The 26695-nt window shown below is 55.7% G+C and overlaps 9 protein-coding genes across 9 annotated transcripts; 5 read left to right on the top strand and 4 right to left on the bottom strand.

The window, feature by feature from the left end:
* Positions 1-309: 309 nt before the first annotated feature.
* Positions 310-2391, top strand: DCS_01267 (peroxisomal membrane protein Pex17; the record flags this gene model as incomplete). The annotated part of the gene is made up of 1 exon (XM_040798601.1): positions 310-2391. The coding sequence occupies one exon, from the start codon at positions 310-312 to the stop codon at positions 2389-2391; it is 2082 nt and encodes a 693-aa protein (XP_040659484.1).
* Positions 2392-2719: 328 nt separating this feature from the next.
* On the top strand, positions 2720-3058 carry DCS_01268 (uncharacterized protein; the record flags this gene model as incomplete). The annotated part of the gene is made up of 1 exon (XM_040798602.1): positions 2720-3058. The coding sequence occupies one exon, from the start codon at positions 2720-2722 to the stop codon at positions 3056-3058; it is 339 nt and encodes a 112-aa protein (XP_040659485.1).
* Positions 3059-5949: 2891 nt separating this feature from the next.
* On the top strand, positions 5950-6911 carry DCS_01269 (uncharacterized protein; the record flags this gene model as incomplete). The annotated part of the gene is made up of 3 exons (XM_040798603.1): positions 5950-5976; positions 6047-6061; positions 6120-6911. 3 exons carry the CDS (start codon positions 5950-5952, stop codon positions 6909-6911), a joined length of 834 nt encoding a protein of 277 aa, XP_040659486.1.
* Positions 6912-7173: 262 nt separating this feature from the next.
* DCS_01270 (DUF1740-domain-containing protein) lies at positions 7174-13168 on the bottom strand (the record flags this gene model as incomplete). Its single annotated transcript, XM_040798604.1, has 5 exons — positions 7174-7661; positions 7828-9170; positions 9788-10354; positions 10421-10866; positions 10922-13168. The coding sequence occupies 5 exons, from the start codon at positions 13166-13168 to the stop codon at positions 7174-7176; spliced, it is 5091 nt and encodes a 1696-aa protein (XP_040659487.1).
* A 572-nt stretch (positions 13169-13740) lies between these two features.
* On the top strand, positions 13741-14904 carry DCS_01271 (uncharacterized protein; the record flags this gene model as incomplete). The annotated part of the gene is made up of 3 exons (XM_040798605.1): positions 13741-13857; positions 13911-14042; positions 14113-14904. 3 exons carry the CDS (start codon positions 13741-13743, stop codon positions 14902-14904), a joined length of 1041 nt encoding a protein of 346 aa, XP_040659488.1.
* A 92-nt stretch (positions 14905-14996) lies between these two features.
* DCS_01272 (Nucleolar 27S pre-rRNA processing protein) lies at positions 14997-19143 on the bottom strand (the record flags this gene model as incomplete). Its single annotated transcript, XM_040798606.1, has 3 exons — positions 14997-15733; positions 15782-19088; positions 19141-19143. The coding sequence occupies 3 exons, from the start codon at positions 19141-19143 to the stop codon at positions 14997-14999; spliced, it is 4047 nt and encodes a 1348-aa protein (XP_040659489.1).
* A 475-nt stretch (positions 19144-19618) lies between these two features.
* On the top strand, positions 19619-19960 carry DCS_01273 (uncharacterized protein; the record flags this gene model as incomplete). Its single annotated transcript, XM_040798607.1, has 2 exons — positions 19619-19693; positions 19763-19960. 2 exons carry the CDS (start codon positions 19619-19621, stop codon positions 19958-19960), a joined length of 273 nt encoding a protein of 90 aa, XP_040659490.1.
* A 202-nt stretch (positions 19961-20162) lies between these two features.
* Positions 20163-20720, bottom strand: DCS_01274 (uncharacterized protein; the record flags this gene model as incomplete). The annotated part of the gene is made up of 1 exon (XM_040798608.1): positions 20163-20720. One exon carries the CDS (start codon positions 20718-20720, stop codon positions 20163-20165), a length of 558 nt encoding a protein of 185 aa, XP_040659491.1.
* A 2010-nt stretch (positions 20721-22730) lies between these two features.
* DCS_01275 (uncharacterized protein) lies at positions 22731-23893 on the bottom strand (the record flags this gene model as incomplete). The annotated part of the gene is made up of 3 exons (XM_040798609.1): positions 22731-23625; positions 23680-23736; positions 23793-23893. The coding sequence occupies 3 exons, from the start codon at positions 23891-23893 to the stop codon at positions 22731-22733; spliced, it is 1053 nt and encodes a 350-aa protein (XP_040659492.1).
* Between the last annotated feature and the right edge of the window lie 2802 nt (positions 23894-26695).

Here is a 26695-nt window from a genome sequence, read left to right on the forward strand (position 1 = left end):
CTATGGGTTTCGAACCCACGACCTTCCCGTCTCAGAGTTGCTAGGTGCCCAATCTAACAAGACCTACTTGGGTTGGCCTGCCATCGGGCGTCTTAACCACTAGACCACCCGACCCCCAAAACCATTACAATAAGTTGAAATTCCTTGTGCCAGGCCTGAGGTGAGCCTCGGCAACGGTTCCGACTACCGCTGACACCTTCGACTTGCCTCGCCCGAAAGCTATTACATCTTCACTTCCCGGTTTTGCATCGACATCGAATTTCACAACTCGATGCCCGTCCCTATATTGTCACTCCCTCGACTCCAACGATGCCTGCAGACAGGCTTCTCAACACAGTACTAAAGTACTACCAAGACGTCCACGACCCCCCCAAGACGGACCAGATAATCGGCACGACGACCCAGCTGCTCGCCCAGCTCTCCAATCCCCTCAACCTCAGCCTCCTCACCTCCCAGCTTCTCACGGCGCGCGCCATATGGCATCGCCAGGATGGTCCCCGAACGGCGATACGAATCATCGGCATTTACCACACCGCGGCCGCGCGTGTGCGTGACCATGAGATGCAGAACGCCAAGCATGCGGCAGCCTCTCCGATGGAAGGCACAAGGGAAGCCAACAGCGGGCTGCGATGCGACGCCTGGGCACGAGCCGTCGTAAAGGGTGCAGACGAAAGATCTAGACGATGGCAGCACCTCCTCGTGTTGACGGGGATCCTCGTCGGCATGGAGGGCAACAACAGGCGCGCCTTGTCGAGCGGCCTGCGAAGCACCCTCGAGCAGGCCGTCGTCACCGCCGCGAACCTCGCGCTGGACGAGAATGTCGAGGACGGGCTTCCCGCAGCGGCATCCATCGTCACGGCCCTAAACTTTGCGTTCCCCCTTCTCTCCGACCACCGCAGGGCCCAGATCAACTGCAACGCCCTGCTCCCCATGGCCGTCTGGGCCATCACCGCCGAGGAGGGCTTCTGCGACGGTCAGTTCCTCAAGGCCATCGCCCGAGACACGACCGAGACGGCAGCGGCGCTGCTCCACTGGCCTGCCACCTCGCCCTCCTCGCGATTGCTGCAGGACATGGACAAGCAGCCGTTGATGGCCAACGTGGGCCCGCTTGCCAAGCTGGCCGGCTTCGCGGTGCAGCATGCGACGGACACGGCCGCCGTGCTGCAGGCCCACGATGCCCTCGCCGTCTTCACCAGCAGGCTCCTCGACTGCTGGGCGAGGAACCCCCTGAGCGGTGTGGACGCAGCTTCGGAGGGCACCTGCCTGACGGCCGACACCCTTCAAAACACCTGGCCGCTGCTCTGGCAAGTCTTGCGGAAGCTTCTCTACGGGACCGTCGCCGTCCTTCACGCCATCGTCTCTCGCAGCTTGCTAGACCCTCGCATGCTTGCCCACGGCATGGCCCCGGGCGTATCCGCCACGTCGCTGCACATCCTGCGAAATCTTTACTTCATCTCGTCGAGAAACGGCAACGGAGCGTTCCAAGTCTACACCTTCTCATACCTGACATCCATCGACGTCTTGTCAAAGGACGCGGCCGCGACGGATGCCTTCCTGCGCGAGCTGCGGCCTGGAGATGCTTCGTCGGTCCCGGTGGCACCATTCCAGAGGATGCTGGATCTGTTCTACCTGAACGTCGCCGAGCATCTCCCGCTCTCGCTCTCGGTCGAGGCTTGCGAGAATCTCATCATCAAGCCGGCCATGACGTACATTTCCTACGACGGGCCCATGACACCATCCATGGCTGAGCTCTTCGAATCGGCCCACAGCGCCATACTTTCCGTCCTCTGCTGTCCCCAGCACAGCCCCCTCACCATCCAAGTGGCCCCCTTCTACATCGTCAAGCTCTTCGAGTCCTTTCCCGACCGCATGTCGCCGCGGCAGTTTCGCGTAGCCTTCAAGACGGTCATGGAGATCGTCTCGCCGCCGTTCCCCATCGCAGCCATGGATCCCCACCTGTCCGAGACGTTGCTGGAGATGCTCCGGACCAGCATCGCCGCCGCGCCTGCCGCGCCGCTCGACCCGTCGGCCAACCAGCCACCCCACGCCGGGTTGACGCAACAGGACGAGGTGCCCATGTCTGTGCAGAGTTCTCTCGTCATGGCCCTCGTCGACTCGCTGCCGTTCCTGCCGCTCCCGCTGGTGGAGGAGTGGCTCACCGTCACGGCGCAGACGATGAACGGGATAGCGGACCCGAGGCTGCGGGCGCCTGTGAAGAGCCGATTCTGGGATGTCCTCGTCAACGGCGAGATGGACGTCGAAAGGTCGACGATGGGCGTTGCCTGGTGGGGAACCAAAGGAGGCCGCGAGCTGGTCTTGTCCGGCGAGCGTCGTGAGGAGCCGATGATGAGCGGCGCCCTCGTGCGTGACGGGAACGCAGGTCGGCTGTGACGCAGTGCGACATCCAAAGTCGCCAGACGAATGCCATGTCGCTTCTTTTTGCTGTCTGCCTGCTCGTCTGCGACTGGCTTGGCGACTGCCAGGTCGGCGGCGGCCTCGTCATCGGCCAGGGATTCCTTGGCAGCTCAACCGATGATTGCCACCTCGGCCGGTAGTGACTCGAGCGTCTCCCCGTCCGGTGCCAGCGACCCCGATCCTTTGGCTATCCTCTCGACAGCTACGGCACCTTTCGGCGAGGCAACGGCAACAGCTTCCACGGGGACCACCTACCCCCTGGCGAGGGGGACTTGGACATCGAGGGCGGCGACGAGAAGCAGCGATGCGAGGTCGCTCCAGCCAGCCAAACGCCCATCATCGCGGGGATTCCGCTGCGCCGTGCGGTGGCAACGACAGGTTGGGGATCGAATGCGGCATCAACATGTCGGGCCGCTGCCAGGAAGCGACGTACGAACACGGCGTCTGCGTCAACGGCAAGTCCGTCTGCCGGACCCTGTCCTACGCCAGCGACAAGGAGTGCGAGAGCCATCTACCAGCAGCGTTCCGGCGACGAAGTCGCGCGATGCACGCTCGACGTCTGCGAGGATTTTCCGACGCGGCCCGGCGTTGCGAGCGCGTACCCCAGCCGGACGGTTGCAAGGACGTAGGTGAGTACGCATAGGCACTTCCACGACGGTATCACTTGCGCCGAGGTCCATCAGGGTCTCTATCTCATCCCTCAGTGCGCCGGCGACCTAGGCCGCGATGGGTCAGCACCCCAGCCCAGGGGCGGTGCAGCCGTCAGCGGGTGGACATTGCCTGGTCGCGGGGCGACAGGCCCATGAATCACGACGCCTGCGACGGCCTCGCCTTCTGCCGCAACGCCTCCCTCACGGGGCAGTGCATTCTGAAGTACGGTCCGGCGGGGGAGGCAGGGGCAGGCCCAGCAGCTGGGGCGGCGCAAAACGGATCCTGTCAATGCGTGGGAGCAAACTGCTAGACATTGGTGTACACCTGAGTGTACATGCATGCAAGTCTTAGTATTTATTACCTGTTACGTTTACCTTTACGTCGACGGATAAGTAGGTATACTCGAATCCTGGTGCGGAATGAAGAGCTCCCTGCTTGGTAGTGGTCCGTACCCAGCACTGCAGTTTTACTCGCAGTGTATGCATGCACTGTACGATACGACGCAGGTACACCTAGAGCACGGGCATGCATGCTACTTAACATGTACAGTACGGAATATTAATTACAGAATGATTCAATCGGTCAGAGGTATTACTCCTGCGTTCTCATCCCTGCCATTCTTCTCCTCCTTTGACCTCTCCCACTCCCCTCACGCCCACTCTCGCACAAGCTGCCGCAAAGGAGGCTACTGCACTGCACGAAGCACTCGTCGCAGAGTCCAATCGTGACGCTAGCCCAGCCGTCGCAGGTTTGCCGCCGACACCTGCTGACTCTCCCACGCACATACCTTTTTTTTTTTTTCAAGTCATGATGCTTGCGTGATGGAGCTGACGGGTTTGCGAGTGAGACATGCTTCGGCCGTCCAAGGTGAATGAAGTGCGGAACCTGATGAGCTGTCCTCATCCTCAGCGGCGGCCTCCCAATCTCACATTGGCACGGAGAACGATGCTATTACGTCACGCTACAACAAGTTTGGGACACGAACGAACACGAATTAGCACTGGGTGGGCCGTCGCGTCGGTTGCGCCTCCCCTCCTCGCCTGTCTCCTCCCCCATCTAAAACCATCTAATTACCGCCAACCCACCTGGCGATCGTCCTGCTCGAGCAGGTACGTACCTGCACGCACACTCTCTCCGTGCTCCAAGTAAACCCCTCATCCATGCAATGCATTCTACCCCCTCAGTTCTGACCCAACCTTTCCCGCTCCGGTGCTGGCCCTGTACCGAAGCTTTCCCTGCTTCTCCTCCCAGCTGCCTACCGCTCGTGCTTCCCGAACTCCCCGAGCCCATCGCGACGCCGGCCATTCAGGTTCCGTAAACCTCGCATGTGGGGGCCTTCAGTCGACAAGGCTCAACCTGCACGGCCACTCTCGTGACAATGAACCATCGTCTCGGTCCTGTCTGCTTCGTCCACGTCGGCAAGGTCGTTCGGCAAGAAGAAGGCCTCGAGCAGGGCTCACGGATGATACGAAGTGCTCGTACGACAACGGGTTACGACGGACGATGCCGAGTTTGCGGGCTGGCAGGCATACGAGTCCAGAAAACAAGCCTCCGCACGGCAGCTCCATCCGTGTATTCGACAGCTGGCCCATGCCATTCCGATGCTACGCATCCGTCTCACGATGTATCAGGGAGGGGGTATGCAGACAGCACGAGCGTGTGCGTGCTTGCACACGCAAGGTTGCCAGTGCCATCGCCCAGCAATCTCGCCAACGCCCAACGTGCGACGAGCCGCTTTATGCGCAATGCTTACACGCAGCTGCGGTGCGGTACACTTGCTGGAGTGCACCCACCGTACAGTGTTGCTGGCTCAGTGAGCCCGCTCCCTGCTCAGCCACCATCCAATTCGACGCTCCAGCATCGCGCGACGAAATTAAAACTGGCGAGCCCCGCACTCGAGCTCCTCGGCATGGAGAGTGACGAATACGCATACTTACAGTACTTACTAGTAAATCGTAAATCCTCTCCTCTTCCTTCTCGCTGCCGGAGCAAGTGGTGGGGTGACCAGCTAATTACCCCGCCGCGTACGAATACCCCTCACCATCCGGTAGTAAGGGAACTTGCACCCGCTTCCCCACTGGTATGCGGGAAGGATGGATGACGATGCTCCTCCAGGAGACAGCACGAGCACTTCCTACCACATACAGTACAGCAACATGTACGGAGTACATGTACACCTATGCTTCATTGCTGGGAAAGCCTGCTAAGTTGCCCCGATTCGTTAGTATCGTTGACATCACCCCTAGCCTCGACGCCTTCTCAAACGTCTCTCGCGTCATGGCCTGCATGACGGTGGTGGTGTGGTCGTCGTCGTCGTCGTCGTCGTCGTATTAGTTGGTTGTCGTAGTGGCGGCCCATCTCTGCGCTGGCCGCCAGCCATCGCAGCCAAGGAGCCATCCATCCATCCATCTCCGATTGCTGCGAGTACCGGCCAGGCTGGTTTTACCGCCGGGGACGTCCTTTACGGATCGGAGTGCCGGCCATGGGTCTGAGGCCTAGACCCCGCCGTGCGACCAGTCGACGCTCCACAGGTGTGGCGGTAGGAAAGCTGGAGTAGCTTTCAGCTCGACAAGCCGCCCGCCTGGTCGTTTCGGGCTCGACGTCATACCGCAAGAGGCCTCTCGATTCTGCCATTCCTCTGTCCACTCCATGCACTCCATGCACTCCATCCACCTTGGCGCACCAGATCGGCCGTCCTCCGTTGGTTTAAGAGCCGGCCGTTCCCATCAATTTCCGAACTCGTCCTCGTCCACCAACACCGTTTCCATCTCATTGTGGACTAAGTCTTCAAGAACTCATCCACGCATTACCCGAGCACTTATCCCAACCTAGCTCGAGACACCTCCCCTACCCGCCTCAACCCACTCACCAACAACCTACACAATGTCTTATAACCGTGACAACGACGAGGTGAGTCCCCTGCTCTCCTCTGGCCCGAGATCTCGACGCCGGAATGGACCTGGCTGACATGCTGCCGCAGTCTAGCTACGACAACGTAAGATGGCACCGCCCCATGCACGTTCACACTCGCTCTTGTCTAACACGGTCCTCAGAGCTCTGGCGGCTTTGGCTCCTCCGGACGCGATTCGGATACGTACGGCTCCTCCGGACGCACCGGCGGCTCTGACAGCTACGGTTCCTCCGGCCGCTCTGGCGATGATGACAATTCTCTCGACTCCTCTGACCGCAAGGGTAGCTCTGGCGGCTACGGTTCCTCCGGTCGCTCCGGCGGCGACAACTCGTACGGTTCCTCCGGTGGCGACAACTCTTACGGCTCCTCCGGCCGCTCTGGCGGCAATGACTCTTACGACTCCTCTGACCGCAAGGGTAGCTCTGGCGGCTACGGTTCCTCCGGCCGCTCTGGCGGCAACGACTCGTACGACTCTTCTGACCGCAAGGGTAGCTCTGGCGGCTACGGTTCCTCCGGCCGCTCTGGCGGCAACGACTCTTACGACTCCTCTGACCGCAAGGGTAGCTCTGGTGGCTACGGTTCCTCCGGTCGCTCCGGCGGCGACAACTCGTACGGTTCCTCCGGCGGCGACAACTCGTACGGTTCCTCCGGCGGCGACAACTCATACGGTTCCTCCGGCGGCGACAACTCGTACGGTTCCTCCGGCCGCTCTGGCGGCAATGACTCGTACGACTCTTCAGACCGCAAGGGTAGCTCTGGCGGCTACGGCTCTTCTGGCCGGACCGGTGGCTCTGGCGCTTTCGGTTCCTCCGGCCGCTCTGGTGATGACGACAACAGCTACTCCTCCGGCCGAACCGGCGGCTCTGGCGGCTATGGCGGCTCTGGCGGTGACTCGTACGGCTCTAACACGCGGGAGCGTGACGATGAACTTTAATTTGCAGGGAAGCGGAATATGGTTGTAATCTTGAGGAAAGTGCGATGACGCGAGGGAAATAGTTTTCGCGCAGTCGTGCCAGTGTTGCACGAACGCACACTGCTTACTCTGCAGACCAATGAATTGATGTCTACCTTTCGACTGCGACGGTGAAACTAAGTTTCACCACTGCCCAGGAGGAACCAAGTCGATGGTTGCGACGATTTCGTTTTCGTCCCATGCATTGCCGCTACGTACCTACGCACGTGGAGTATCTCGCATCCTACCTGAGCGATTTCTCAACTTTGACCAGCACCACGCCCTCGGTAAGCGTGCCCTTGGAATCCATCAAGTGAATGAACCTGTAGCCCTGACCCAGGCGGTCGAGCCTGATACATGCCCACGCGGCAAGATCGTCCCTGCCAAACTCATCATCCCTCACGGTAAAGCGCACAAACGTCAGCTCCTCGACGAGGCCTTTGATCTCGTCGAAGGACACCCTCTCTGCGGCAAAGTCAACGTCGCAGCCGCGATGGACGCGCGTGCGAACCTTGTACTCGCTCTCGTGGACGTGGCCGTCGTTGAGGGGAGACAGGTGCGAAGCATCGACATGGATCTCCGTCTTGACGTACGGGTTGAAGCGTTTGGCAGAGCTGCTGTCGGCCGGCAGCGGAATGGACTGGCCGGCAAGGAAAGTGATGGCGAGCGTGAGGGATTTCCGCTGTGTGGATCCAGTTTGAGCCGGCTTCGACTTAATATCGGGACGGTAGCCTGGGTTATATGTGTCAGTCGATGGAATTCGTCGGTGGCCGCTCGGGCTGGGCCGATTACTTGCCTTCTGGCTTGAGGACGTAGCCACCAGTGCCAGCAAACATGCCCTCGTTGAGCATCATGCCTTCATCAGTTTGCTGCCAGTTCAAGGCCACAATTTGGGTACCTCCCCCCCAGAACACGGGCGGGTTGAGGTTCGACGACGAGATGCGAAGTCCAGACGGGTAGGCCCGCATGAGGTAACTTTTATTGTGATTGAAGAGTTCCATTCCGTGCTTCGCGTGATGATCAAGAAATTTGTTCTCCGACAGGGAAAAGATGTGAGTCGGCCATGCGGCCTCAGGCTGAGTCCAGGTCTTGAAAGTGACTGCTCGAGCATAGACGCCCAAACGGCTGAGCTCCTGAATGATCTTGGACGGTTTCTTTGGTGTCTTTCCCGGTTCGGCTGACATTCGGTCATCCTCGCCGCTCTCCGTCTCTTGCGCCGCGGCACCAGGCGGTGCATACTTGACCTTGACGAGAATCTTCCCTCTCAGATCGTCAGGACTGGGCAACGAAGTAGGCGGCGTTTCTGTTTGCGGTTCTGTATCGGTGACCAGCAAGCCTCGCCAAGACTCCTTCATGATGTCGACCATGACAGCCTGCTGCTGCGGGTTGCAGTGTACCTCAAGGCTGATGATGAGGGGTAGGTCGCTAACGGTGAATGCACTCTCCCGGATTGCATTGCACACATCTCGAAAGGGAACCTCTTTCGTGAGCGTGTATCCGTGCAGAACCCGGGGCTCCAAGGAGGAGACTTGGGGTTCCTCGCTTTCCTCTGCCGCTTCCTCGGTGCCTGATCTCGCCGCAGTGGCGCCATCCTTGGGCACCTCCTTGCCCTCGGGCTTCCTTCCGTCCTTTTCTTCTGTCTTCTTTCCTAAACTTGTCTTGTCGAACTTTGCGACGAGCGAGCCTGGCAGCTTCTTCCTGAGTCGGTTGAAGGTGCCCTGGCGCTTTGGCTTCGGCATCTCTTTCGTCTCATCGCCGCCAGCGCTGCTCGCTGAGCTCTCTGAGTCGGAATCATTTCCATCCCATACATCGACCTCGACACAGCGGCACCCTCGCAAAAGTACATTGGTGTAAGCGGCCGTCGTGCTGTCACTGGAAAGCTGGTTTCCGGATAGGTAGGTGTTGTGGCTTGAACTGATGTAATAGCTCGCGAGTGGCCACGACAGGTCGCTTTTCTTCCAAGGGATACCTACGTTGCTATCTTGAGAGGTCATGTATTGCAGAAACTGGTTGAAATCGACGCTGGGCAGGTCGAGGAGCCGGATGGCCGATGGTGTCTTGTCATCGTTGTTCTGAACAACGTGGACGAACCTCTGGGCCTGCGACTTGGTCCATTCCTTCTCGGGGCCGGCATGTGACTCGAAGATGCGCTGCACGTACTGGAGGACGCATTGGCCAGGCGCCTTGACTGCATGGTGGAAGTCGTCGACACCACCGCCCGCCTGCCGGATTGAGTTGCTTCTGAGGCGTTGATCAACGGGAGCCATCCGTGCGGCGTTTAATCACGGCAAATAAATCGAAAGCTCCTCGGCGTTTGGCGAAATGAGAGGGGTTTAATGAGGATTTCTTTGAGGGCGTTGTGATCGTGAGGACGTCGAAGAGGAGGGGAGAGGGGGAGTGGCACTCAAACGTTGGTGGTTCCTGCATTGACGTTTCAAGGCAGGCACAGCCGACCAGGTACCTGCTATTACTACCCTGGAGAAACGACCCGGCATGGCAAGTCAGGGCGGCAAGTACGACCGTAAAGGCTACGCTACGTTACGGAAGGTACTGCTACCATCCACCACCAGCCTACCCTGGAGCCGGCAGAATCACATTGTGAAGCGGTTATGCCCGCCAGTATCAGCATCAGGTAGATACCGCTGCGAAGCTTCACCAACAGTTAGTTTGTAGCTGGGTCGGCCCGTCTTGAATAGTATCTGGTTATGTAGTTGCTCATCCGTCACGGGCATTCCACATTCTGTGCTCGGTTACTACTTCGTGCCTAGTACTCCGTCTGTACCGGTACACCGTATATTCAATTGCCCTGATGTCATGGAGGTTAATGCAGCTGGCTCATACTCATGCTCATGTCTCACCGCCTCTCCCCTTGCCTCTCCTCTCGCCCCCCCCCTCGCCTTTCCTCATGCCACTTTGACACAAAGTCTTCCATGTCCACGTGAATTCGCACCCCCTTGTCTATCATGGTGCTGTACACGGACCGCAAGTCACCCGACTGCATTTCGTCCACCAGCGTCACAAAGGCCTCCATCATCACCTCTTTGGACCATGGACAGCATCGCAACGCCCTATAGAACACGTCCTTTGCCTTGGGTCGCAGCTGCTGCTGTGAGTGGCAGAATCGTAGGTAAGCAATCCAGAGCGCGACACTGGATCGGCACACGTCGCTCGAGACGGCGTGCTCGAACGCGGCCTTCGTGCTGTTGATGTTCCCGCGAGTTAATTCGTGCTCGACGGCAAACACCCGACCTCCCACCGAGTCTCGGGCCTTGACGAGCACTTTGTCATAGAGCAGATGACGGGTCTCGTCGACAACACGAATGCTGGTGTCGGCCCACTCAAACAGAGTCAGGAATATCGTGTTTCGGGGAAACGCGTCGACGAAGCGAGCGAGCTGGTCGCGCAGGTACGCTCGTCGAAACGGCCTATGTGATTCTCGTCAGCACCAAGGATGAGCAGGCACCGGAGACGGATGAGTTTCGCCCACGTACCCCTTTAAGGCGTGGTGGTACAGCAGCATGGCGGAGAACTGGAGGAGCGATTCGAGAGCCGCACCCCTTTCATGCCTCAGCGCAGGAAATTTGGACGTCATCGTTTCAATCACGGCCATGGCCGCTGTAATGTTGCCCTGGGACGCAGATGATGGCTCGGTACCTCCTCTGCTGGTTAGATAGGACAGCAGTACCAGGCATTGCATGTTGACGCTGGCCGCGTTGAGGTTCTCCTCATATAGAAAACGCTCGACACTTGATGAAAAGGCTCGTTGAGCCTTGAGGATGACGGACGGTGAGACGTCGCCGTCGTCTAGTATTGGTTTCAGGAGCGAGTCATCGACGCATGCACATAGGCGGTTCGCGGCTGCACCTCGATTGCCACTCGAGAACTCTGTCCAACTCCACGTCTGAAACAACAAGGACGCGGTTGGAACGTGTCTGATCTGAATGAACAGGTTAGCATTGCCTTGACACCAGTCGACAGACTGGATTCCGTACGGATGGAGATTCCGCCGCAGATAGGAGCACTCTCTTGGCAACCTCGGTATTTTCATTGGCGAGCTCGGCGAGTGCGTACGAGCTGTATAGTTCGGCATCGGTAGAAAATTTCTGGAGCAGGGCCTTGGCGGGCTTCTTGATGGCTGTGGGCTCTCTTGCGTAGCAAACTCCAAGGTAATACAGACCCAAGGTAGCCATGTTGGCCGTCAGCACGAGCTGCTTCAACATGCGTTGAAGAAATGCAATGTCAACCCCAAGCTCGCGGTGAACTACCGAGAGATACTGGAACCAGCTGGTGCCACTGAACAGTAGGTTGGGGGATATGAGGGCACGGCAGTTGCCGCTGCTAAATACCGGGTCTTTTCGCTGCCATTCCTCGCTGCCATCTTGGGCAGCTTCCCAAGCCGGCTGCAGTTGGATGCTCGTATTAGCCCCCGTCAGGAACGTGTCGTCATTTGCCGTGTCTGTATAAATTTTAGAGGAGAAAGCAGATGGCATCCCGCAGAAAAGCAGGAAAGCATCGACCAATTGCGGCGTCGCATCCGGTAGCTTGTCATCGGGGATAACGAAGAGCCAGGGCTCAATATCAGGAAACGTTACAACCCGAAAAGGATCGTCTTCCATTCCTTCATCAAGTGTTCGAGCCGGCATTCCTGCCTTCCTGGACCAAGAACGTTCAACCACCCCCCAGGCCATGAACGCATCTCGTGACATGGGATTCTGCACCGGCTCATCCTTTGCCGGTTCGAGCGGTTCTCCTTTGCCACCGCTCTCGACGAATCGCTTCCAGCCTTGCGAGTTTTCATCTCCAAGTCGAGGCACTTCACTCTCCCAAAAGTCTCCAAAAGACTGCATTGCTTTCTCGTGGCCCAACTCCTGGTCAGGGTGTCGCAGCAAGCTCAGTTCAAGGAGCGCCTGCCATGCAGCCACGGACCGTTCCTTGTAACCGGCATCATGAAGGAAGCGAGTGGCCCTTAGGAATATATAGATAGCTTCCTCCACATCGTCCAAGGCTTGCAGTCCCGACCGCGAACGCACTGCACGCAAGCGATCCAGGAGCATATTCTGTACGCCGTCGAAGTCGACCTTGACGATGCTGGACATGATGAAGTTGAGATGCGTCTTCCACAAGGAAAAGCAGTGCGTCTCTTCTTCAGCACACTCGGACCATTTCTTGCTTGCCATCTTGTGATCCCAGATCTTGACGCCCTCGCCCATCAAGCGGACCAACACGCGCTGCCGATCTGGACCAAGTGTCGTGTGGGAGAGAGCCGACTGGAGCATGTGAACCTTGATCTCACCGAAGCTGTGCGCCGCATTGTCTGTGGCCCTTTCGTCAATCGTCTCGCCCGCTCTTATCAAGTCGTCCTGGTGGTCGACAAGCTCCAACCACGCGTCAATATCGGAGGGAACCTCCTTGACACGTTTGTTCAGCTGCATGGACTTCCACTTCATCGGGTTATCTTCGTTTGTCTCGTAAATATCTTCATCCGAGTCGTCGTCTTCCACATCACTCTGAACGGCTGACCGGCCACGCTTTGGTTTGATATCAATGGTTTTCCAAGAAGGTTTGTCATCTTCGCCCGAAGAATCACTGGCTTCTTGATCCACTTTGCGCCTCTTTTGGGACTCTAGTGGAATATATTCACCAGGGTCTTCAAGCACCCTTTTGCTGGCGCGCATCTTGACTGACCGGCGTTTCTGCCAACTCTTGGACCGTAGACCATCCTTGTCGCGAGATCCAGAGGGTCCATCGCCAGGGAATACAAGAGTGAAGGTGTCCATCGGTCCATCGTGATGTATCACCATTCGAGCGTCGGTCCCCAAGACCTTCCCGCGACCAAAGCGGTAGAACTTGGGGATTTTGTGGCGGTCCAAGCCATACTTTTGAACAAGCGGGTCACCCTTGGTGTCGAGAACGTACAGTCCAGGCACGGAAGAAGTAGAAACGTTGGATGTGGGTAAACCGTCTGAGAATTTTTGGCGAGAATCCGGAGCCTCCTGCGTCCGACTGCTTTGGCGTGATCGATCCCTCTGGTGGCGATCTTGGTGAGCATCGTCCTCTCGATGACGAGGTTGATGATCCCGACGCCGATGCTTGCTTGACCGACTGTTGCGAGCCTTTGCTTTGCTTTCATTTCTCTCAAGGATATCTTCTTTCTTCACAGAGCTTGAAGGCGTTACTCCAGATTTGAAAGAAGAAAACTTGGGTACGGTTATCTTCCTCTCATCGTCGGTAGCGGTCATTATTGACCAGCTTCATGTCAGGTCCCTCACGGCAAAAGTCAAAGGCCAAGTCCTAAGTACCTGTAGAGAGCCGCATTCGAGCCTAGAAATTATATGGAAGCCAAAAGCACCCTAGAAAGTGCGGTTGGAATCGTCCGTTGTCAGCGATATGAGTGGACGTGTGGTCGTGCTCCGAGTTGAAGATGGCGAGGTTCACGTGAGTTGTGCCAGCGGATTTACAGTGGGCAAGTCACCTAGTGGTCAACGGGAGCTAAGCTGTTACGTCCTAGGCCTAAGTACGTACCCCGCTGTGTCAATTATTAATTACAGGCTAATATTTCCTCCAATACATGTACGTTAGGCTGTATTATTACCCCCTGCGCCGTACTGTATTAATGCCAAGTCGTACCAAGGTAAGTCATTACACTGACATTCTTACCTACCCATTGACGGGCGTTCACGAGAAACGCGTTCTCTACCACCCCCTCTTTCGCGACTCTCGTCGCCACCACTCTGTTGGCCAAATCCGGTGGCACGATACTCGAAGCACTTTAGGTGGGGGTTGCAGGTCTGATTGTCGCCCATCTACCCGCATGGCGACGACGGCAATCGCCGCGATTTGGCTCCTGATTCCTGCCATCGTTGTCATCGCCGCAGCTTCAGCAGCCATGGGTCTGTTCGGTGGGAATAAGCTACCCGTTGAGGGAAAGGTGACACTCTCCATTCAACGATTTGTCGAAGATCCCCAATCTCATCTAGCCAGACGGTCCTCATCACCGGCGCGTCCGAAGGCATGGGACTGTCCGCAGCACAGAAGCTTGCTGCCCGGGGTGCCAACGTCATCCTCATCTCCCGCAACGTTGGCAAGCTCGAAGAGGCCCTTGATTCGGTCAAGGTTCGGCTCCCTTTCCCCTTTCACTCACCTCCATCATCATTGAGTTCCTTGCTCACCAACTTGATGTTAGGCCGCTGCGAAGCACCCCAGCTCGCAACGCTTCCACTACATCTCGGCCGACGTATCTACGTCCTCGTACGCCGCTCCCGTCATCGCTGAAGCTATTAAGTGGAACAATGGAAAGTCTCCCGACATCGTTTGGTGCGTTGCCGGTACGTCGGTGCCCGAGCTTTTCGTCGACATGGATATGGAGTCACTGCGCAAGCAGATGAACGTGAACTTTTACGGCACTGCAGAAATGTCCCACGTTATTCTGAAAGAGTGGCTTGCCGTCGATGCGCCTGTCGAGAAGGAGCCCAAGCATCTCATCATGACTACGAGCGTCGTTGCCCTTTATACCATCCCTGGCTATGCCCCCTACGCACCCTCCAAATGGGCCATTCGAGGGCTTGCAGACACAATCTCCCAGGAGATGTTGATGTACCCCCAAAACGTTAGAGTCCATGTAGTATACCCAGGAAGCATCCTCTCCCCCGGTTTCGACAGGGAAAACGTCACCAAACCCGCCATCACCAAGCTTCTGGAGGAAAGTGATCCGAAGCAAACGCCTGATGAGGTGGCCGAAGCTGCCATCCGCGGACTCGAAAGGGGTGACTACTTTGTCACAGTGAACTTCCTCGGCACCTTGATGAGATGGGGGATGATGGGTGGTTCGTTTCGAAACAATTGGGTCCTGGATACCCTTGGCGCTTGGCTGGTGTCCATTGTCTGGATGTTCGTCCAAATGGACCTACACGGCAAGATCAAGAGTTATGGCAAAAAGTACGGCCACCCAAGTACAGCCAAGAAGCATCAAGTTTAAAACCCAAGACCTCTTGTGCTCGCACGGCACGAGGTCCAGGTATCGCCTCTGAAATTGAGTTTTCCCTATTAAGGACGATGCCAGGTGCCCTACTATACGCCGCTCCACTTGCCAAATTTGACATACCGCTTGAACATTTCCCGCAAAATGGCCCTTCCGCTCTCATCCATGGCATCGTTAAGAATCTTTCTGCCCGCCGGCGAAGTGATGCCGAAGATCGAGTTCATCGCCGGCTCAAGTGCCTCCCTGGTGGCTCTGGGGACATTGTCTTCCAGCTGCAACTTGACGTAGTTTATCAGGACCATGTACATGTGCCTGCCAGCGGAGCGTTTAGCTGCATCCGTGACGGAGTCCAAGGCACTGTGGAGCTGAGAACGTGAGACAGCACCAGCCGTAGGTTCGCAGATCAGGGTGATGAGACGGGCGTAAGATTGCGCCTTTGACTCTTGTGACAACCCATCGTCATCGTCTTTGGCGGCTTGCATTATGATCAGATTTCGAAGAAGCGCCTGGATTGTGCTCAGTAGCAGGTGGTAGTGACCCTCGAGCCGGAGTCTGTGCTTCTTGATGATGACCTCGACCAGCTTGCACAGCCAGGAAAAGGGTACGTCAGAGCTGTCGTTTTCCGGCGCGGATAGGAGACAGACCGCATCCAGCGTGAGCTCAATGTTCCACTGACCCATAGCTTGCGGTCTCTTCTCCAGCAGAGCGCGCAGGATGCGGCAGATATGCCGGGCGTGAGATGATCCTTTCATCAAAGAAATCGTTAACTGGCTATGAGCTGCCGCCAAGCTAAACCCCTTGGTCTGGGTTCGGACGTCTGCTGAATCTGCTCCACGTTAGCTTGAGAAATTCCTGTGCCGAATGGGCACCATACCTAAGAGTTGATCTACGACTGCTTGGATGGCAAGAAGTTGGCCGACTGCGTTGAAACTTTGATCAGGCTCGGGAAGAAGCTCCTTCAGGTACTGCAGTCGAGTTGTTTCGTCCGCATTCCCCGTAATAGACTGCACATGCTCCTTCAAGAGAGGTTCCCGAAGCTGACTCGGCAGTTTTTCCAAGCCGTCGTACGTTGCAGGGCGGGGCACTTCGTCCTCCTTGAACAAATATCGTAGTAAAACTTGAATCTTCCATCCTCTCAAGTCTCCATCTTGCATTAGCTGCTTGCTTTGGGCTTCGAGCTTCCGGATGAAAGAAGATTTTGCATCCACCCGCCCCACGAGATCTCCGGCTTGACTGGCCGCATCAACTGCAGCGAAGAGCGCCATATCGGCGAGAGGATCCTGAGCACCCAACAGCTGTTTATCAGACAAGAGATTGTTGGCCATGGCCAGGACGAATTTCGCTAATGTCGATCTTGAGATATCCAACAGGGGGCCAAGTTCCGCATGGTTGTGGCAGTTAGGTGAACGCGCGAGTTCGGCAGTGAGAGACTTCAGTAGCGTCATGAATAACGGTCGTGCTGTCTTTCCACCGTCTCTTTGAGATGCGGCGTGCCCTACGCAGTCAGATACGAATGCTGAGGCCCCTTGAAAGTATTCGAGACTTCGACCGTCGATGTTTTCCGCCATTTGTCTGATCGTCGCAGCAGCCAGGAGAGAAAATCTCTCAACCAGTTCAAGAAAAGCCAGATGCTCCGTTGATCGTTCCAGGGTGACGGTAGGAATCGCCTCAGCGAGCTCGACGAGGTGTGCGAAGCTCATACCGGGATAGAATGTGGGCCGTGCCATTAGTTTAGTCTCTAGTGTCAGCACCAGTTTCCAGGCATCCAACGATATCCGTTTCGGGGATTTGACCATCTTGACCCTTCGTTTGCTCAGGGCCATCATGAGCCTCTCGCGCTGCGCACGATTGTACGCATCGAGCGGAATGCCTGTCAGGGTGTTTATCCACATCTGACCCTCCTCGCGTGGCCATCCCTTCTTCTCCTCGGAATCTTCCAGCGCGACGACCAGACGATCAACAAGATCTATCGTAAGTTTTCCGTCGCTTAGATTCACTTCATTGCGCAGAATCGTATCCCAAAGCAACTGCAGCTCAGTACCCTTTTCCGTCGACAGAGCATTGGCCACGATGGGTGGCAGTTCCTCCTTCTTTCTGTAGTACATCGTACTGAACCTGCTGGCAGCGGATAGATGCCAAGATAGGTATTGCTTATATGCAGTTCTGGCTGACAGATCTAACTTGGCACCAGCATCAGCTGTAGAGAGCTCGCTCCTCTGCAAGCTCTTATCTGAGGCAATCTCGGCCGCGAGCCGCCTGCTGAAGACTTCGACCAAGGTGGCCGCTTCGGTCATATGCTCGTCATCGGGGTACATCGAATCCCAAACCTGGTGACAACATTTGAATGCTTCAAAGGTTTCGGTGGAAAATATTGGCGAGGACTTCAGGATTTTGGCCATCCGACTCTTGACCGAGCTCCAAACGTCGGCTCTGTCATTTGGCGAAACCCAGGAGATGGTCCTGGACACGACTGTCCATTTGAGGGCGGTACGAGGAGAGCTCTTGATGGGGGCGACCAAATCGAAGAGCCTGCGCCCCACCGCATCTACAAACGACTCGCTTCGTAGTCCTTGAACAAGTGTGCTTGCGAATACACAGGTGGCCTTTGGGTGCGACTTCGGCTTCTGCGCCTCGGCCCATGCAATCACATCGAGCAGCTGAGAGGGTGAGAGCTCGGATTCCACGAAAGAATGAAATGGCTGCTTGGTGGCGGTGAGTTGCGCAAGTTCAAACCATGGTGAATGGGCGTCCAGGTTTTGCCCTTCAGCTGCGCACAGCTGTTCATACCACAATTGCAGAAAGCTCGGGAAGTCGCGTCTCGTTCGAAACCCTTCCGAGATGGCGCCAACGACGTCCAGGACAGCATTCCTATCATGGCCATCGCCTAGGGTTTGCTCAGCAATCCTTTCGCATACGTCTCCCCGTAATTTGACACCTTCATCAGACAGCTGAAAGATGTCCGGTTCGCACTTGGCCGCTTTGGACATCAATTGCCAATTGGTCTCTGCTCCTTGCAACGCGTAGTCGCGGCATATCCGCCGAAGGTCTTCCGCATCGACCGGGGTGGAATTCTGTACAGCTAGCTCGAGAATAGACTGCAAGAGCGTGCTCCGATCCGACCGATTCCTGATGATAGGTTCGACGGCTTGGAATATCCTTTTCATCCATTCCGCGTTGTTCTTGCGGAGGTCGCCTTCGGTCACTCGGCTTGAGACTCCAGATGCGAGGTAGTACAAGGCAGGACCGGATACGTGAATTATATCTGTCGTGATGTCCAGAGCATTGCGAAATGGCTCGAAAGTTTGCATGTTGACGAAAGCTAATCTTCCGGGCAGAATGAAGTTTCTGTGCATGAACGCCACAAGGTCTCCGGTCCAACGTGTCGTTAGAAGGTCGGGTGTATCGACCGCATGAGTTGAGGAGAATGCGCCGAGCCTGCCAAGTATGGTTGCCGCTGGCCGGAAGAGATGGGTTGCCACTTCGAGGGTGTCGTCGCTACCTTGCAAGTGAAGGTCCCAGATGGACGAAATGATACGGATCCTGTCTTGGGCTCCATCGAAATTGTCCGCCAAACGGTCGCTCAAAAGGATGGCGCAAGTGTGCAACGCTGGCGCCACGATGCGTGCTGATTCTGCTGCCGGAGTGCCGAAGAGTGACTTGATGTGCTCGGCGCCAATCTTGTCCCGTGAGTAACCCCCCTCGGTGATCTCTAGACGATCCAGCAGTGTCTTCAACGAGTCAAACAGCGCATGCGCCGTCTCCAGGCACCCATGTTGCGATTGCAACTCCTCCAAGATGTAGTCGGTCGTCGGCGTTCGTTTTCGCTTCGAGGGGGTGGACGAGAACCCAGCGGCGGGATTGGATGCGTCCTTTAGTGCCTGCTGCAGCACGGCCATGAATTTTCTATCGGCTAACGACTTGGCAAGAGGATAGAGGGGAATTCGTTGGAAGACGCAGGCCAGAATTGTCCATGACAAAGGGTATCGCCTCAAGGTTTCGGCAGTTGGAGCAGAACCGTTCATGGATTTGAGGAGCCATCGCAAGGTGCTCTCCTCTGCAGCATGAAAGCGGCCATCACATGATGCAGCAAGGCCACTCCAAAGCCGCTGTAGATTTTCGCCCTTTTCTCCTGGTCCTGTTTGCTCAAGTCCTCGAACGGTTTTGATGAGATTTGTAGTGCTCTACATTCATTAGCAGCTGAAATCTTCCAGGTGATTCGGAGCATAATCCCACCATTTTGAAAGATTAATATGCCTCATATCTTTGAGTGAAAAATTATCCGAGAAGAAAATACGGGCAAAAAGTTGGTAAACGGATGGGGCGATGAAGAATGAACTAGGGAAGCAACGCCATCCAGTTGGAATTGAAGCTGTCGCCGATGCTCTCTGCATGTACTCGGACTACAAGTACTGCGCGACTCCAAAATTTCTAAATTTCTGCCAACGCTAATCCACTTTCAGGCTCCACACTAGCACGACTAGCCTTCACCGCCTTCGGATGGCCTGGACGACTCGTAGCGCATTGTGCCGGCTGTCTCGTCGTGACGCTTGTTGGCATCCAGTTGGTTATTGGTTACTACTGCGTTTGAGCTGCAGCTTCTCAAAGCTCCTATCCCGTTTTGCGACACCACAGGTGAGACGGCTGAGCAGTCGCTATACCTGTCCGATCGGATACTCACCTAATTCCTGCGCAGCATTTCACCTCGCCCATCATGACCGAAATCGCGAACCGTCCTCTCCCAAGCGCTGTGTCCCGGCCCGTCAGCGAGGCGCTGCTGAACGAAAAGGTGGGTGTCCCAGCTGATTCATCGACAAGGTACCAGAGTTGCTAAAACACATCTGTCCGTTCCTTGCAGTGGGATCGCTGCCTCTCCAATCTCCTCGTCAAGTCGACTCTCGGCCTCGGATTCGGTGTCGTCTTTTCTGTTCTCCTGTTCAAGCGAAGAGCGTGGCCTGCTTTCGTCGGCGTCGGTTTCGGCGCCGGGCGGGCCTACGAGGAGTGCAACTTTAGTCTCAAGCAAGCCGCACGCGATCTGAAGAAAGAGAGGGCCTAAGCGATGACGGGTCCATTGGGCACAAGCATGTACAAACTAAGTCACCTTGTTGGTTGGGCCGTATAGATGGGCGGCCGAATGGTAGGACAGCAGCCTACTTTGGCTTTATGCAATTCTCTCTATGAAATACAACAACCTCAATGCAACCCTCGCGTTATCGATCCTGTCCCGCCCAATCTCTGCAGCATGCAGGAATGGCCCATCACGCTGAGTCGGTTGACGCCTGCGCTTCCAGGTCACAGCTCTCCTCTTCCGATTCGCAAGCGACCCAGGTCGAACGTCTCCGCTTATCAGCCCAAACCGATTCTCTCCCAGTGATCAAGGCCAACGAGTCTTGGGAGATGCGCCACCTAGACCCATTGCCAACAGCCTGGCTTTCAGCCTTTGTGTCGCCCGAATCTAGGGTGAACCTCTGCAACGTATTGGCAACGCTTAGGTCGGCCACGGGCACGCTTTCCGCCATCGATGGCCGCCAGGAGAGCTTTCGTTTCAAGCTCATGAGTTCCAGCTGCAGATTTTCAGCGAGGGTAATGCTTCGCCGTCGAACGCTCTCCATGAAAGACTGCCGTTGCAGGGATTGGATCACGGCGGCAGGGCCTTCCTGAAAACCCCACATCTCTCGCCAGCTGTCATTGCCTTGTCCGTGGTTATCCTTCGACTTGACATTGTAGGCGACGATGGATACGAGCAGCAGTGCAAGGAACAGGACCGATATTGCAACGACCAAAACCTCCTGTGCACGGGATTCGCTCTCAGTCATGTCGGATAGGTGAAACATGGCACTCGAGAGTCGACGTGTTAGGCCACTTGATGCAATGGGAAAGGTGACTGGAGACGTGCGAACTCTTGATTCTTCGTTTTTGTGAAATGAATGCAATAGGTGCAGAAATTGCCTAGGAACTACTATAGTATTATCGCCGAGAGATGGCTCTTCAGGAGTGATGGGTTCAGTTTAACGAGCGAATTTCTGTCTATACAGGCAAGACCGACTTCGTTTTAACCATTCACCAAATGCAGGCAGTGCAGGCACCGCAGGGGTAAGGTCCCAAGTCTGCGAAGACGCTCCTGCTTCCTGCTGGTACTGCATAAGTACAGCTCCCGCCGACGCCCTCGGCAAGACCACGGCAACTCATGGCAGCAATAGAGGTTGCATGGAAACTGTTTCTCTCGCGGAATGAGTACTTGCTCGACTACAACGTCCTGAACCTTTCTCTACTGGAGGCGGGACAGAACAACATGTTCTATTGTGGCTGCCCCAAACCTGCATGTCGGAAGCACCACCTTCCCGGCGAGACAATAGTACTATCTCGTCGCTGTACCTAAAAGATACAATATAATGGTAGACAAATCCGTTACTCTAGCACGCAAATATGACCGACAACAAGTTGGCGATTCATCATCGGTTGATTAATCGTGCATGAATGTATGTATGAATGAAGAAGGAGGAAAAAAAAGTCGTTCCATAATGGAGCACAATACTTACTTAAAAGTATGTTGAGCAAGTACCATGTACTCGGTACCTTGTTGCCTGTCGGCCAGATCACGTGACCTTTCACTTATCTCGCTTGGCTCACCTCTCCCTCAGTCTCTTTTTAACCCTCGTTTTCCCCACCTTGAAAGAAAGAATCTTTTTCTCTTCCCTACAAAGTCACAGCATTGAAAATGCTGATCTGAGTTCCGTGGCGTGACAGCCAACTCGGTGTGCGCAGACATGATTTTTTTTCATGAGTATAACGCTTCAAATAGCATCTGCTCCTGGATTTGCGAGTGCATTTCCTTCCAACCACCACAGCTGGCCGCCAGGGAACTCGCGTCAGTGTCAGCACACAGCACGCCTTACTCGATGTTGCTTCGCAGCACACCCACAGATTGCCTACACCTCGCAGCTTTCAATGCGCAAGCGTGTCAACTTTTTATTTCGTTCGACGTGGGAGAACAAACGCAAGGTCTAGACAACCTGTCCGCTCCACCCTGTTGCCACAGACATTCTGTGTGGCCCCAGGACTAGAATCGGATGCACATATCTTTTGCAACGAATTATCTTCATCATGATGTCAAAATGCACCGCCCAGAGTGATGCACAAATCGGACGTTCGTCCACTGAAGTCCGTCCTAATTTGCAAATTGTCACTGCGGCGGTTGAGCTTCGTGAAATGCTGAAGGTGACTCTTGGGCATATTAAGTATTTCACCGCATGCTTCACCGCATACCCCATCGTATTCTGGCGCCCCATTCATATGTATCATAAGACAGTTCATGCTGGATGAACTTCTGGCCGTTGTTGCCGCGCTCAGGCCCACTAGAGCAACTTGACAGGCTCGGTGGCGTCCAGTATTGCATGATGAAGGAAAGTCAAGCGTGAAGATATATATCCTTATTGTATGCGGGCGCTTTCTACAACAGTACTATTCCCTGCTACAAGCCCTCTCATCATATTTATTGACTTACTTACTTCATCGAGTGAATTATCCAGCGTTGGGCCGCTTGCTGTTCATCAAACCCAACATAGAAAACATGAAAAGATGGCAACGCTCCAAATCTGAGCCGGCCAGGAGCGGCCTCGAACGAGCGTAGGTACGGCTTAGGGGCAAGGTCCACGGGTGGAAACAAAAGGACCACATCATTTCCATCTGTCGTCAATCCGTCTGCAAAGACCAGGCGCGCCCAATGCATGCATGCGACTCCATGCCTTATCGGTGGCGAAAATGCATGCAGAAATCATCTAGTAAACGTGGTTGAGCCAGTGGCTGTCTAAATCGAGCGACTTTGGTTATGGCCGAAACGTTGAGCTGATCCGCTGCTGAACTCTCTTCTCCGTTTCAACGTATAGTTGGTCAAGGTGGCTCATCGCTGAGGCATCCTTGAGGATTTTGGCAACCTGAATGCCTGCCGAGATGAGCTGCAAGATGTTGCGGTCGTCCTTGAGGGGTCGACTCTGATGGTTAGCTGGGTGGCGCAGCTCGAGCGAGTTTTCCAGAATTGTGACAAGCTGCTTAATCTGTCCGTTGTAGAGCAGGCGGGCGGGAATGCGCCGCTTGGTGGCAAGGCGCTTCAGAAGATAGACCCATTCCACCCAATCGCGGTCCTGCGGCCGCTCGACGGGTCGCATATCTTGCGTCAGGGGGATCGGAAACTGGTACTTGGCCACAAAGTCGAAGGCGCACTGTGACAGGCGGTCGTTCACTTGGCTCATGACGCTGTCCTGCTCCTCGGCATGAAGGTTGGTTGGGAGGTGAGGGAGCTCCCTCTCCTGCATGGCGGTTATCTGGTGTGGTGGTCGCTGCAAGAATTGGTGAGGCCCGTCAAACTCGTCCCGGTGCGACGAGCGACGCTGGGTGCCTCGCTTCCCGCCTGGCTTCATCTTGCTCCCCGGAGAGTAGTCGGACAAGTTTGGGGACGCGATGATGTCGTCGAACGATCCAGTCGGAGAGTACGCCCCCTGGGGATCCCATGATAGTGGTAGCTTTGGGTTGGAGTCCAGGAATGAGCTTCGCGTCGGCACCGCGCTGGTGCTCAACTCGGCAGATGGGTGATTGCCGTAGCTCGGAGATGGAGATGTCGAGGTTGAGGACTCTGGCCGTGAATTCTTGCCATTTGTTGATGTCCTAGATGCGATGCTTGTGTGGTAGAAAGCGGCGGTTGTGTAATCCACACTTTTGATGTCACTGATGTCACCTAAGTAGTGTCCACAAACACACGAAGCTCAGACGCCCGCTCACCTCGTAGGTAGGTAGGCTTTGCTTCCAAACCCTCCAACGCCATACGGATCAGGAAAGCTACAGAACAACGGGTCAGCAACGGGGTCGAAAATTGTCGGTCAGAATAGCAGTACCTGAGAGCGGAATTCCACGGGTCTCGAGTTATGGCGGAGTTCTTGAATGACATGGCTGGCCGAGTCATGTCATCAGGGATTACTCGGCCCAGGATTACCATGGTCGCTTGTTGGAGAGCGCGTCCACGATGACGGAGGCAACAGTCGGATTATGCGAATGGGAACTCTCAACCGCCAAATCCGACACCATACGACAATCTGCGCAAAGGGAGCAACTTGACCCGTGCTGTGCTGGTAGAGGCTGAAATGATGCCTTTTCGACCTCGGGAGGGTGGGTGAGTGCTTTACGCTGATTGCTAAGCGGGTGACGTATCCCCCGACGTCCTCTCAAGGGGTTTTGAAGAGAGAAAAGGGGGGGGGGGGTGGAATAGCGGAAATGTGAATAGTAAGGAAGCGGTGTAGTGGGAGGCCAGGTGACCAGACAAGATCCGCAATGGCCAACGTTAGAGGCTTACAAGGTATCGCCGTTGACGAGTGACAGGAAATACTAGTGTGGGTCACCAACAACAACATCGATGAATAAGGCAGCTTCTAGAAGGCTTCGAGGTGTCCCTTCGAATGCGAGCGTCCGAAGTCAGGACTTGGAAACTTTAGGAGGGGGGGCTGATGAATCGTCCTGGCCAGCTTCCTGGGCAGCCGCGGCTGGATTGGAAATTCTCACGCGGGCACTGGGAGCAGGTACGCTCCGATATGAATAACCGCAGGGCGACTCGTGGTATGGTGCACCATACTGATGGGAGCTTCACCTGTCGGAAGTGCTGAATGGGTTAGCATGAAATAGAGATCGTCAAACATGCGAGCCGCAACCACCATTCAGACACGATACCCAATACCTGAGCCAAGGATGAAAGAATGCAAGGACGCATCGGTGGTTCTGCCCGAGTTGAGAGCGGGCGAGATTTGATGGAAAATGTACGATTGCTTACTGAATGCTCGTGCATGTGGTCGCATCGCGAGACTCGGCATCTACAAATCGGAGAGGGAGGAACTCGGGAGGGAGTGCAGATTCCATTCAATCATGCATGTCGCGACACCCTCATCCAGCCAGCGACCGACAGAGCAGTCAGAGAAGGTGGTGCTGGATGTTTGCAAAGCCGTGGGCATTGGGCCGCTGGACCGATTCATTGCCTGATGAATGTTCAGGAGAACAAACAAGGAGAAATGTGATGCCATTCATGGCTGGGCTCTGGAATCGATGGATGAAAAGGAGGTCGATAGCGACAGGGAAGGCCCTGCACACTGGAGCGCGGGACATGGCGGTCGGCAGGAATCAGGCGGGGCTGGGGGGGGGGGGGGGGAGGGAGTCGGCGGGGTGGCGGCGGGTTGTCGAATAGGGAATAGAAGGCCCAACCACTGTGACGGCCTCCTGCCTCTTGCGTCCAAAGAGTAGAGACCCACTTATAGTACCTTGTACTTTGTACCTCCTCTGAATGTGAGTAAGTACTGTACGGAGTACGTACGGAGAACTCCATTCCCCAAATATTCCTTCAATTGGCCATTTCACTTGATCATTACTGCCGACAACTAATTACAGCTACTGTACGGAGTACCTCGCCGAGGAGTGTAACAAACCAGACGGGCAGTTTCGGCGCTTACCGAGCCCTTCGTCCACAAAGGAGGCGCATGGACGGAGTACGGAGTACGTGATTCAAAAGTCGTACGTACTAGTACCGAGTATACACCTACACTCCGCACCAAGGGAGGCCCGAATATCAGTTCTGGATACAGAGCAGCGGCGGATGGTATTCCGACGGAAAAGGACGACTGCGACCCGTTTGGCTTCGTCCCCGGCGTTAGAGGCAAGGGAGGGATGCGTCCATACTGGTTGGTCACGATCTCTACGAGCCATCCGCAGCCGGTGGCTACTATTGGCACATGGCCTCCTTGTACGTCAGCATTTGCATCCCTCACACAGTTCGTTGCCTTGTTGCGAATGCACACGTCACCAAGCTGCCTTGTTGTCCCAAAGTTGTCGGATCTCATGTTCTCATGTGTGACCGGCTCTCATCACTCCTTCTGAATATGGCTTGTTGAATAACAAAAAGTGCAAGAATGGTGATGGGATGCGTGCAAAACAACATCTTGGTCAGTTCTTCCTGCCTCGCCACCCCCCACCCCCCCATGCTTCTGCACTTGCGCAACTGCGACACCGACGGATGCAGATCATTGCCTTCCTGATATCCAAGACCAGATTGTATGGAAAGGAGGTAGGATGACCGAGGTGACGCCGCTCGCCGTAACTGTGAAGCCGGAAGCGACCCAAAGCCCGGGCGTCGAGGTTGCCGCTGATATCTGAGCGATCCTAGGGATCCAGGATCCCACGGACATGCGTTGCCCCTTGGAGAAAATGGAAAGAGCCCGCGTCTGATGATCAAGCAAAATGATTCTGTGCTGACGTCGAGACCGGGCGATGCCGAGTTTTTCTACGTTGCTGGCAACAAAGAACCTTGACATTCCTGCACCTTCTCACCGGTCTGGGTCCAACACGGCTCGGTAACCACACAACGGCTTCGAAGCTGCGTCGAATCCAACAGGTGTGTTGCAACCTTGAAATGACTGGATGAAGAATTATGATAGCTCATGCGCTCGGTAGTGTCCAGTCTGCAGCGTACGTTGCACGACAAGACGAGCGGGCTCGGTCTCGTCGCGCCGACCTACTGCTCCCCCTCTCCTTGTTTGTCAAGGCCCAGGTATGCTGACGAAGGGGGTCCACGGGACGCGGCTTCGCCTCTGACAATTTCTTATCGGAAGAAGCCCGCGATCCTAATGGTCGGCAAAACTCATCGAGGATGAGGTTGACCTCGTCTGAAATCACGTGGGAAGCGACCGTTTTCTGTTGGCTTCCAGACGCTCCAACAAAAGAAAAGAGCGTTGAAACTTTGACGATCTCGGGAAGCCACACC

This window comes from Drechmeria coniospora, chromosome 01, assembly GCF_001625195.1.
Source record: "Drechmeria coniospora strain ARSEF 6962 chromosome 01, whole genome shotgun sequence".
In the NCBI taxonomy this organism is placed as follows: domain Eukaryota; kingdom Fungi; phylum Ascomycota; class Sordariomycetes; order Hypocreales; family Ophiocordycipitaceae; genus Drechmeria; species Drechmeria coniospora.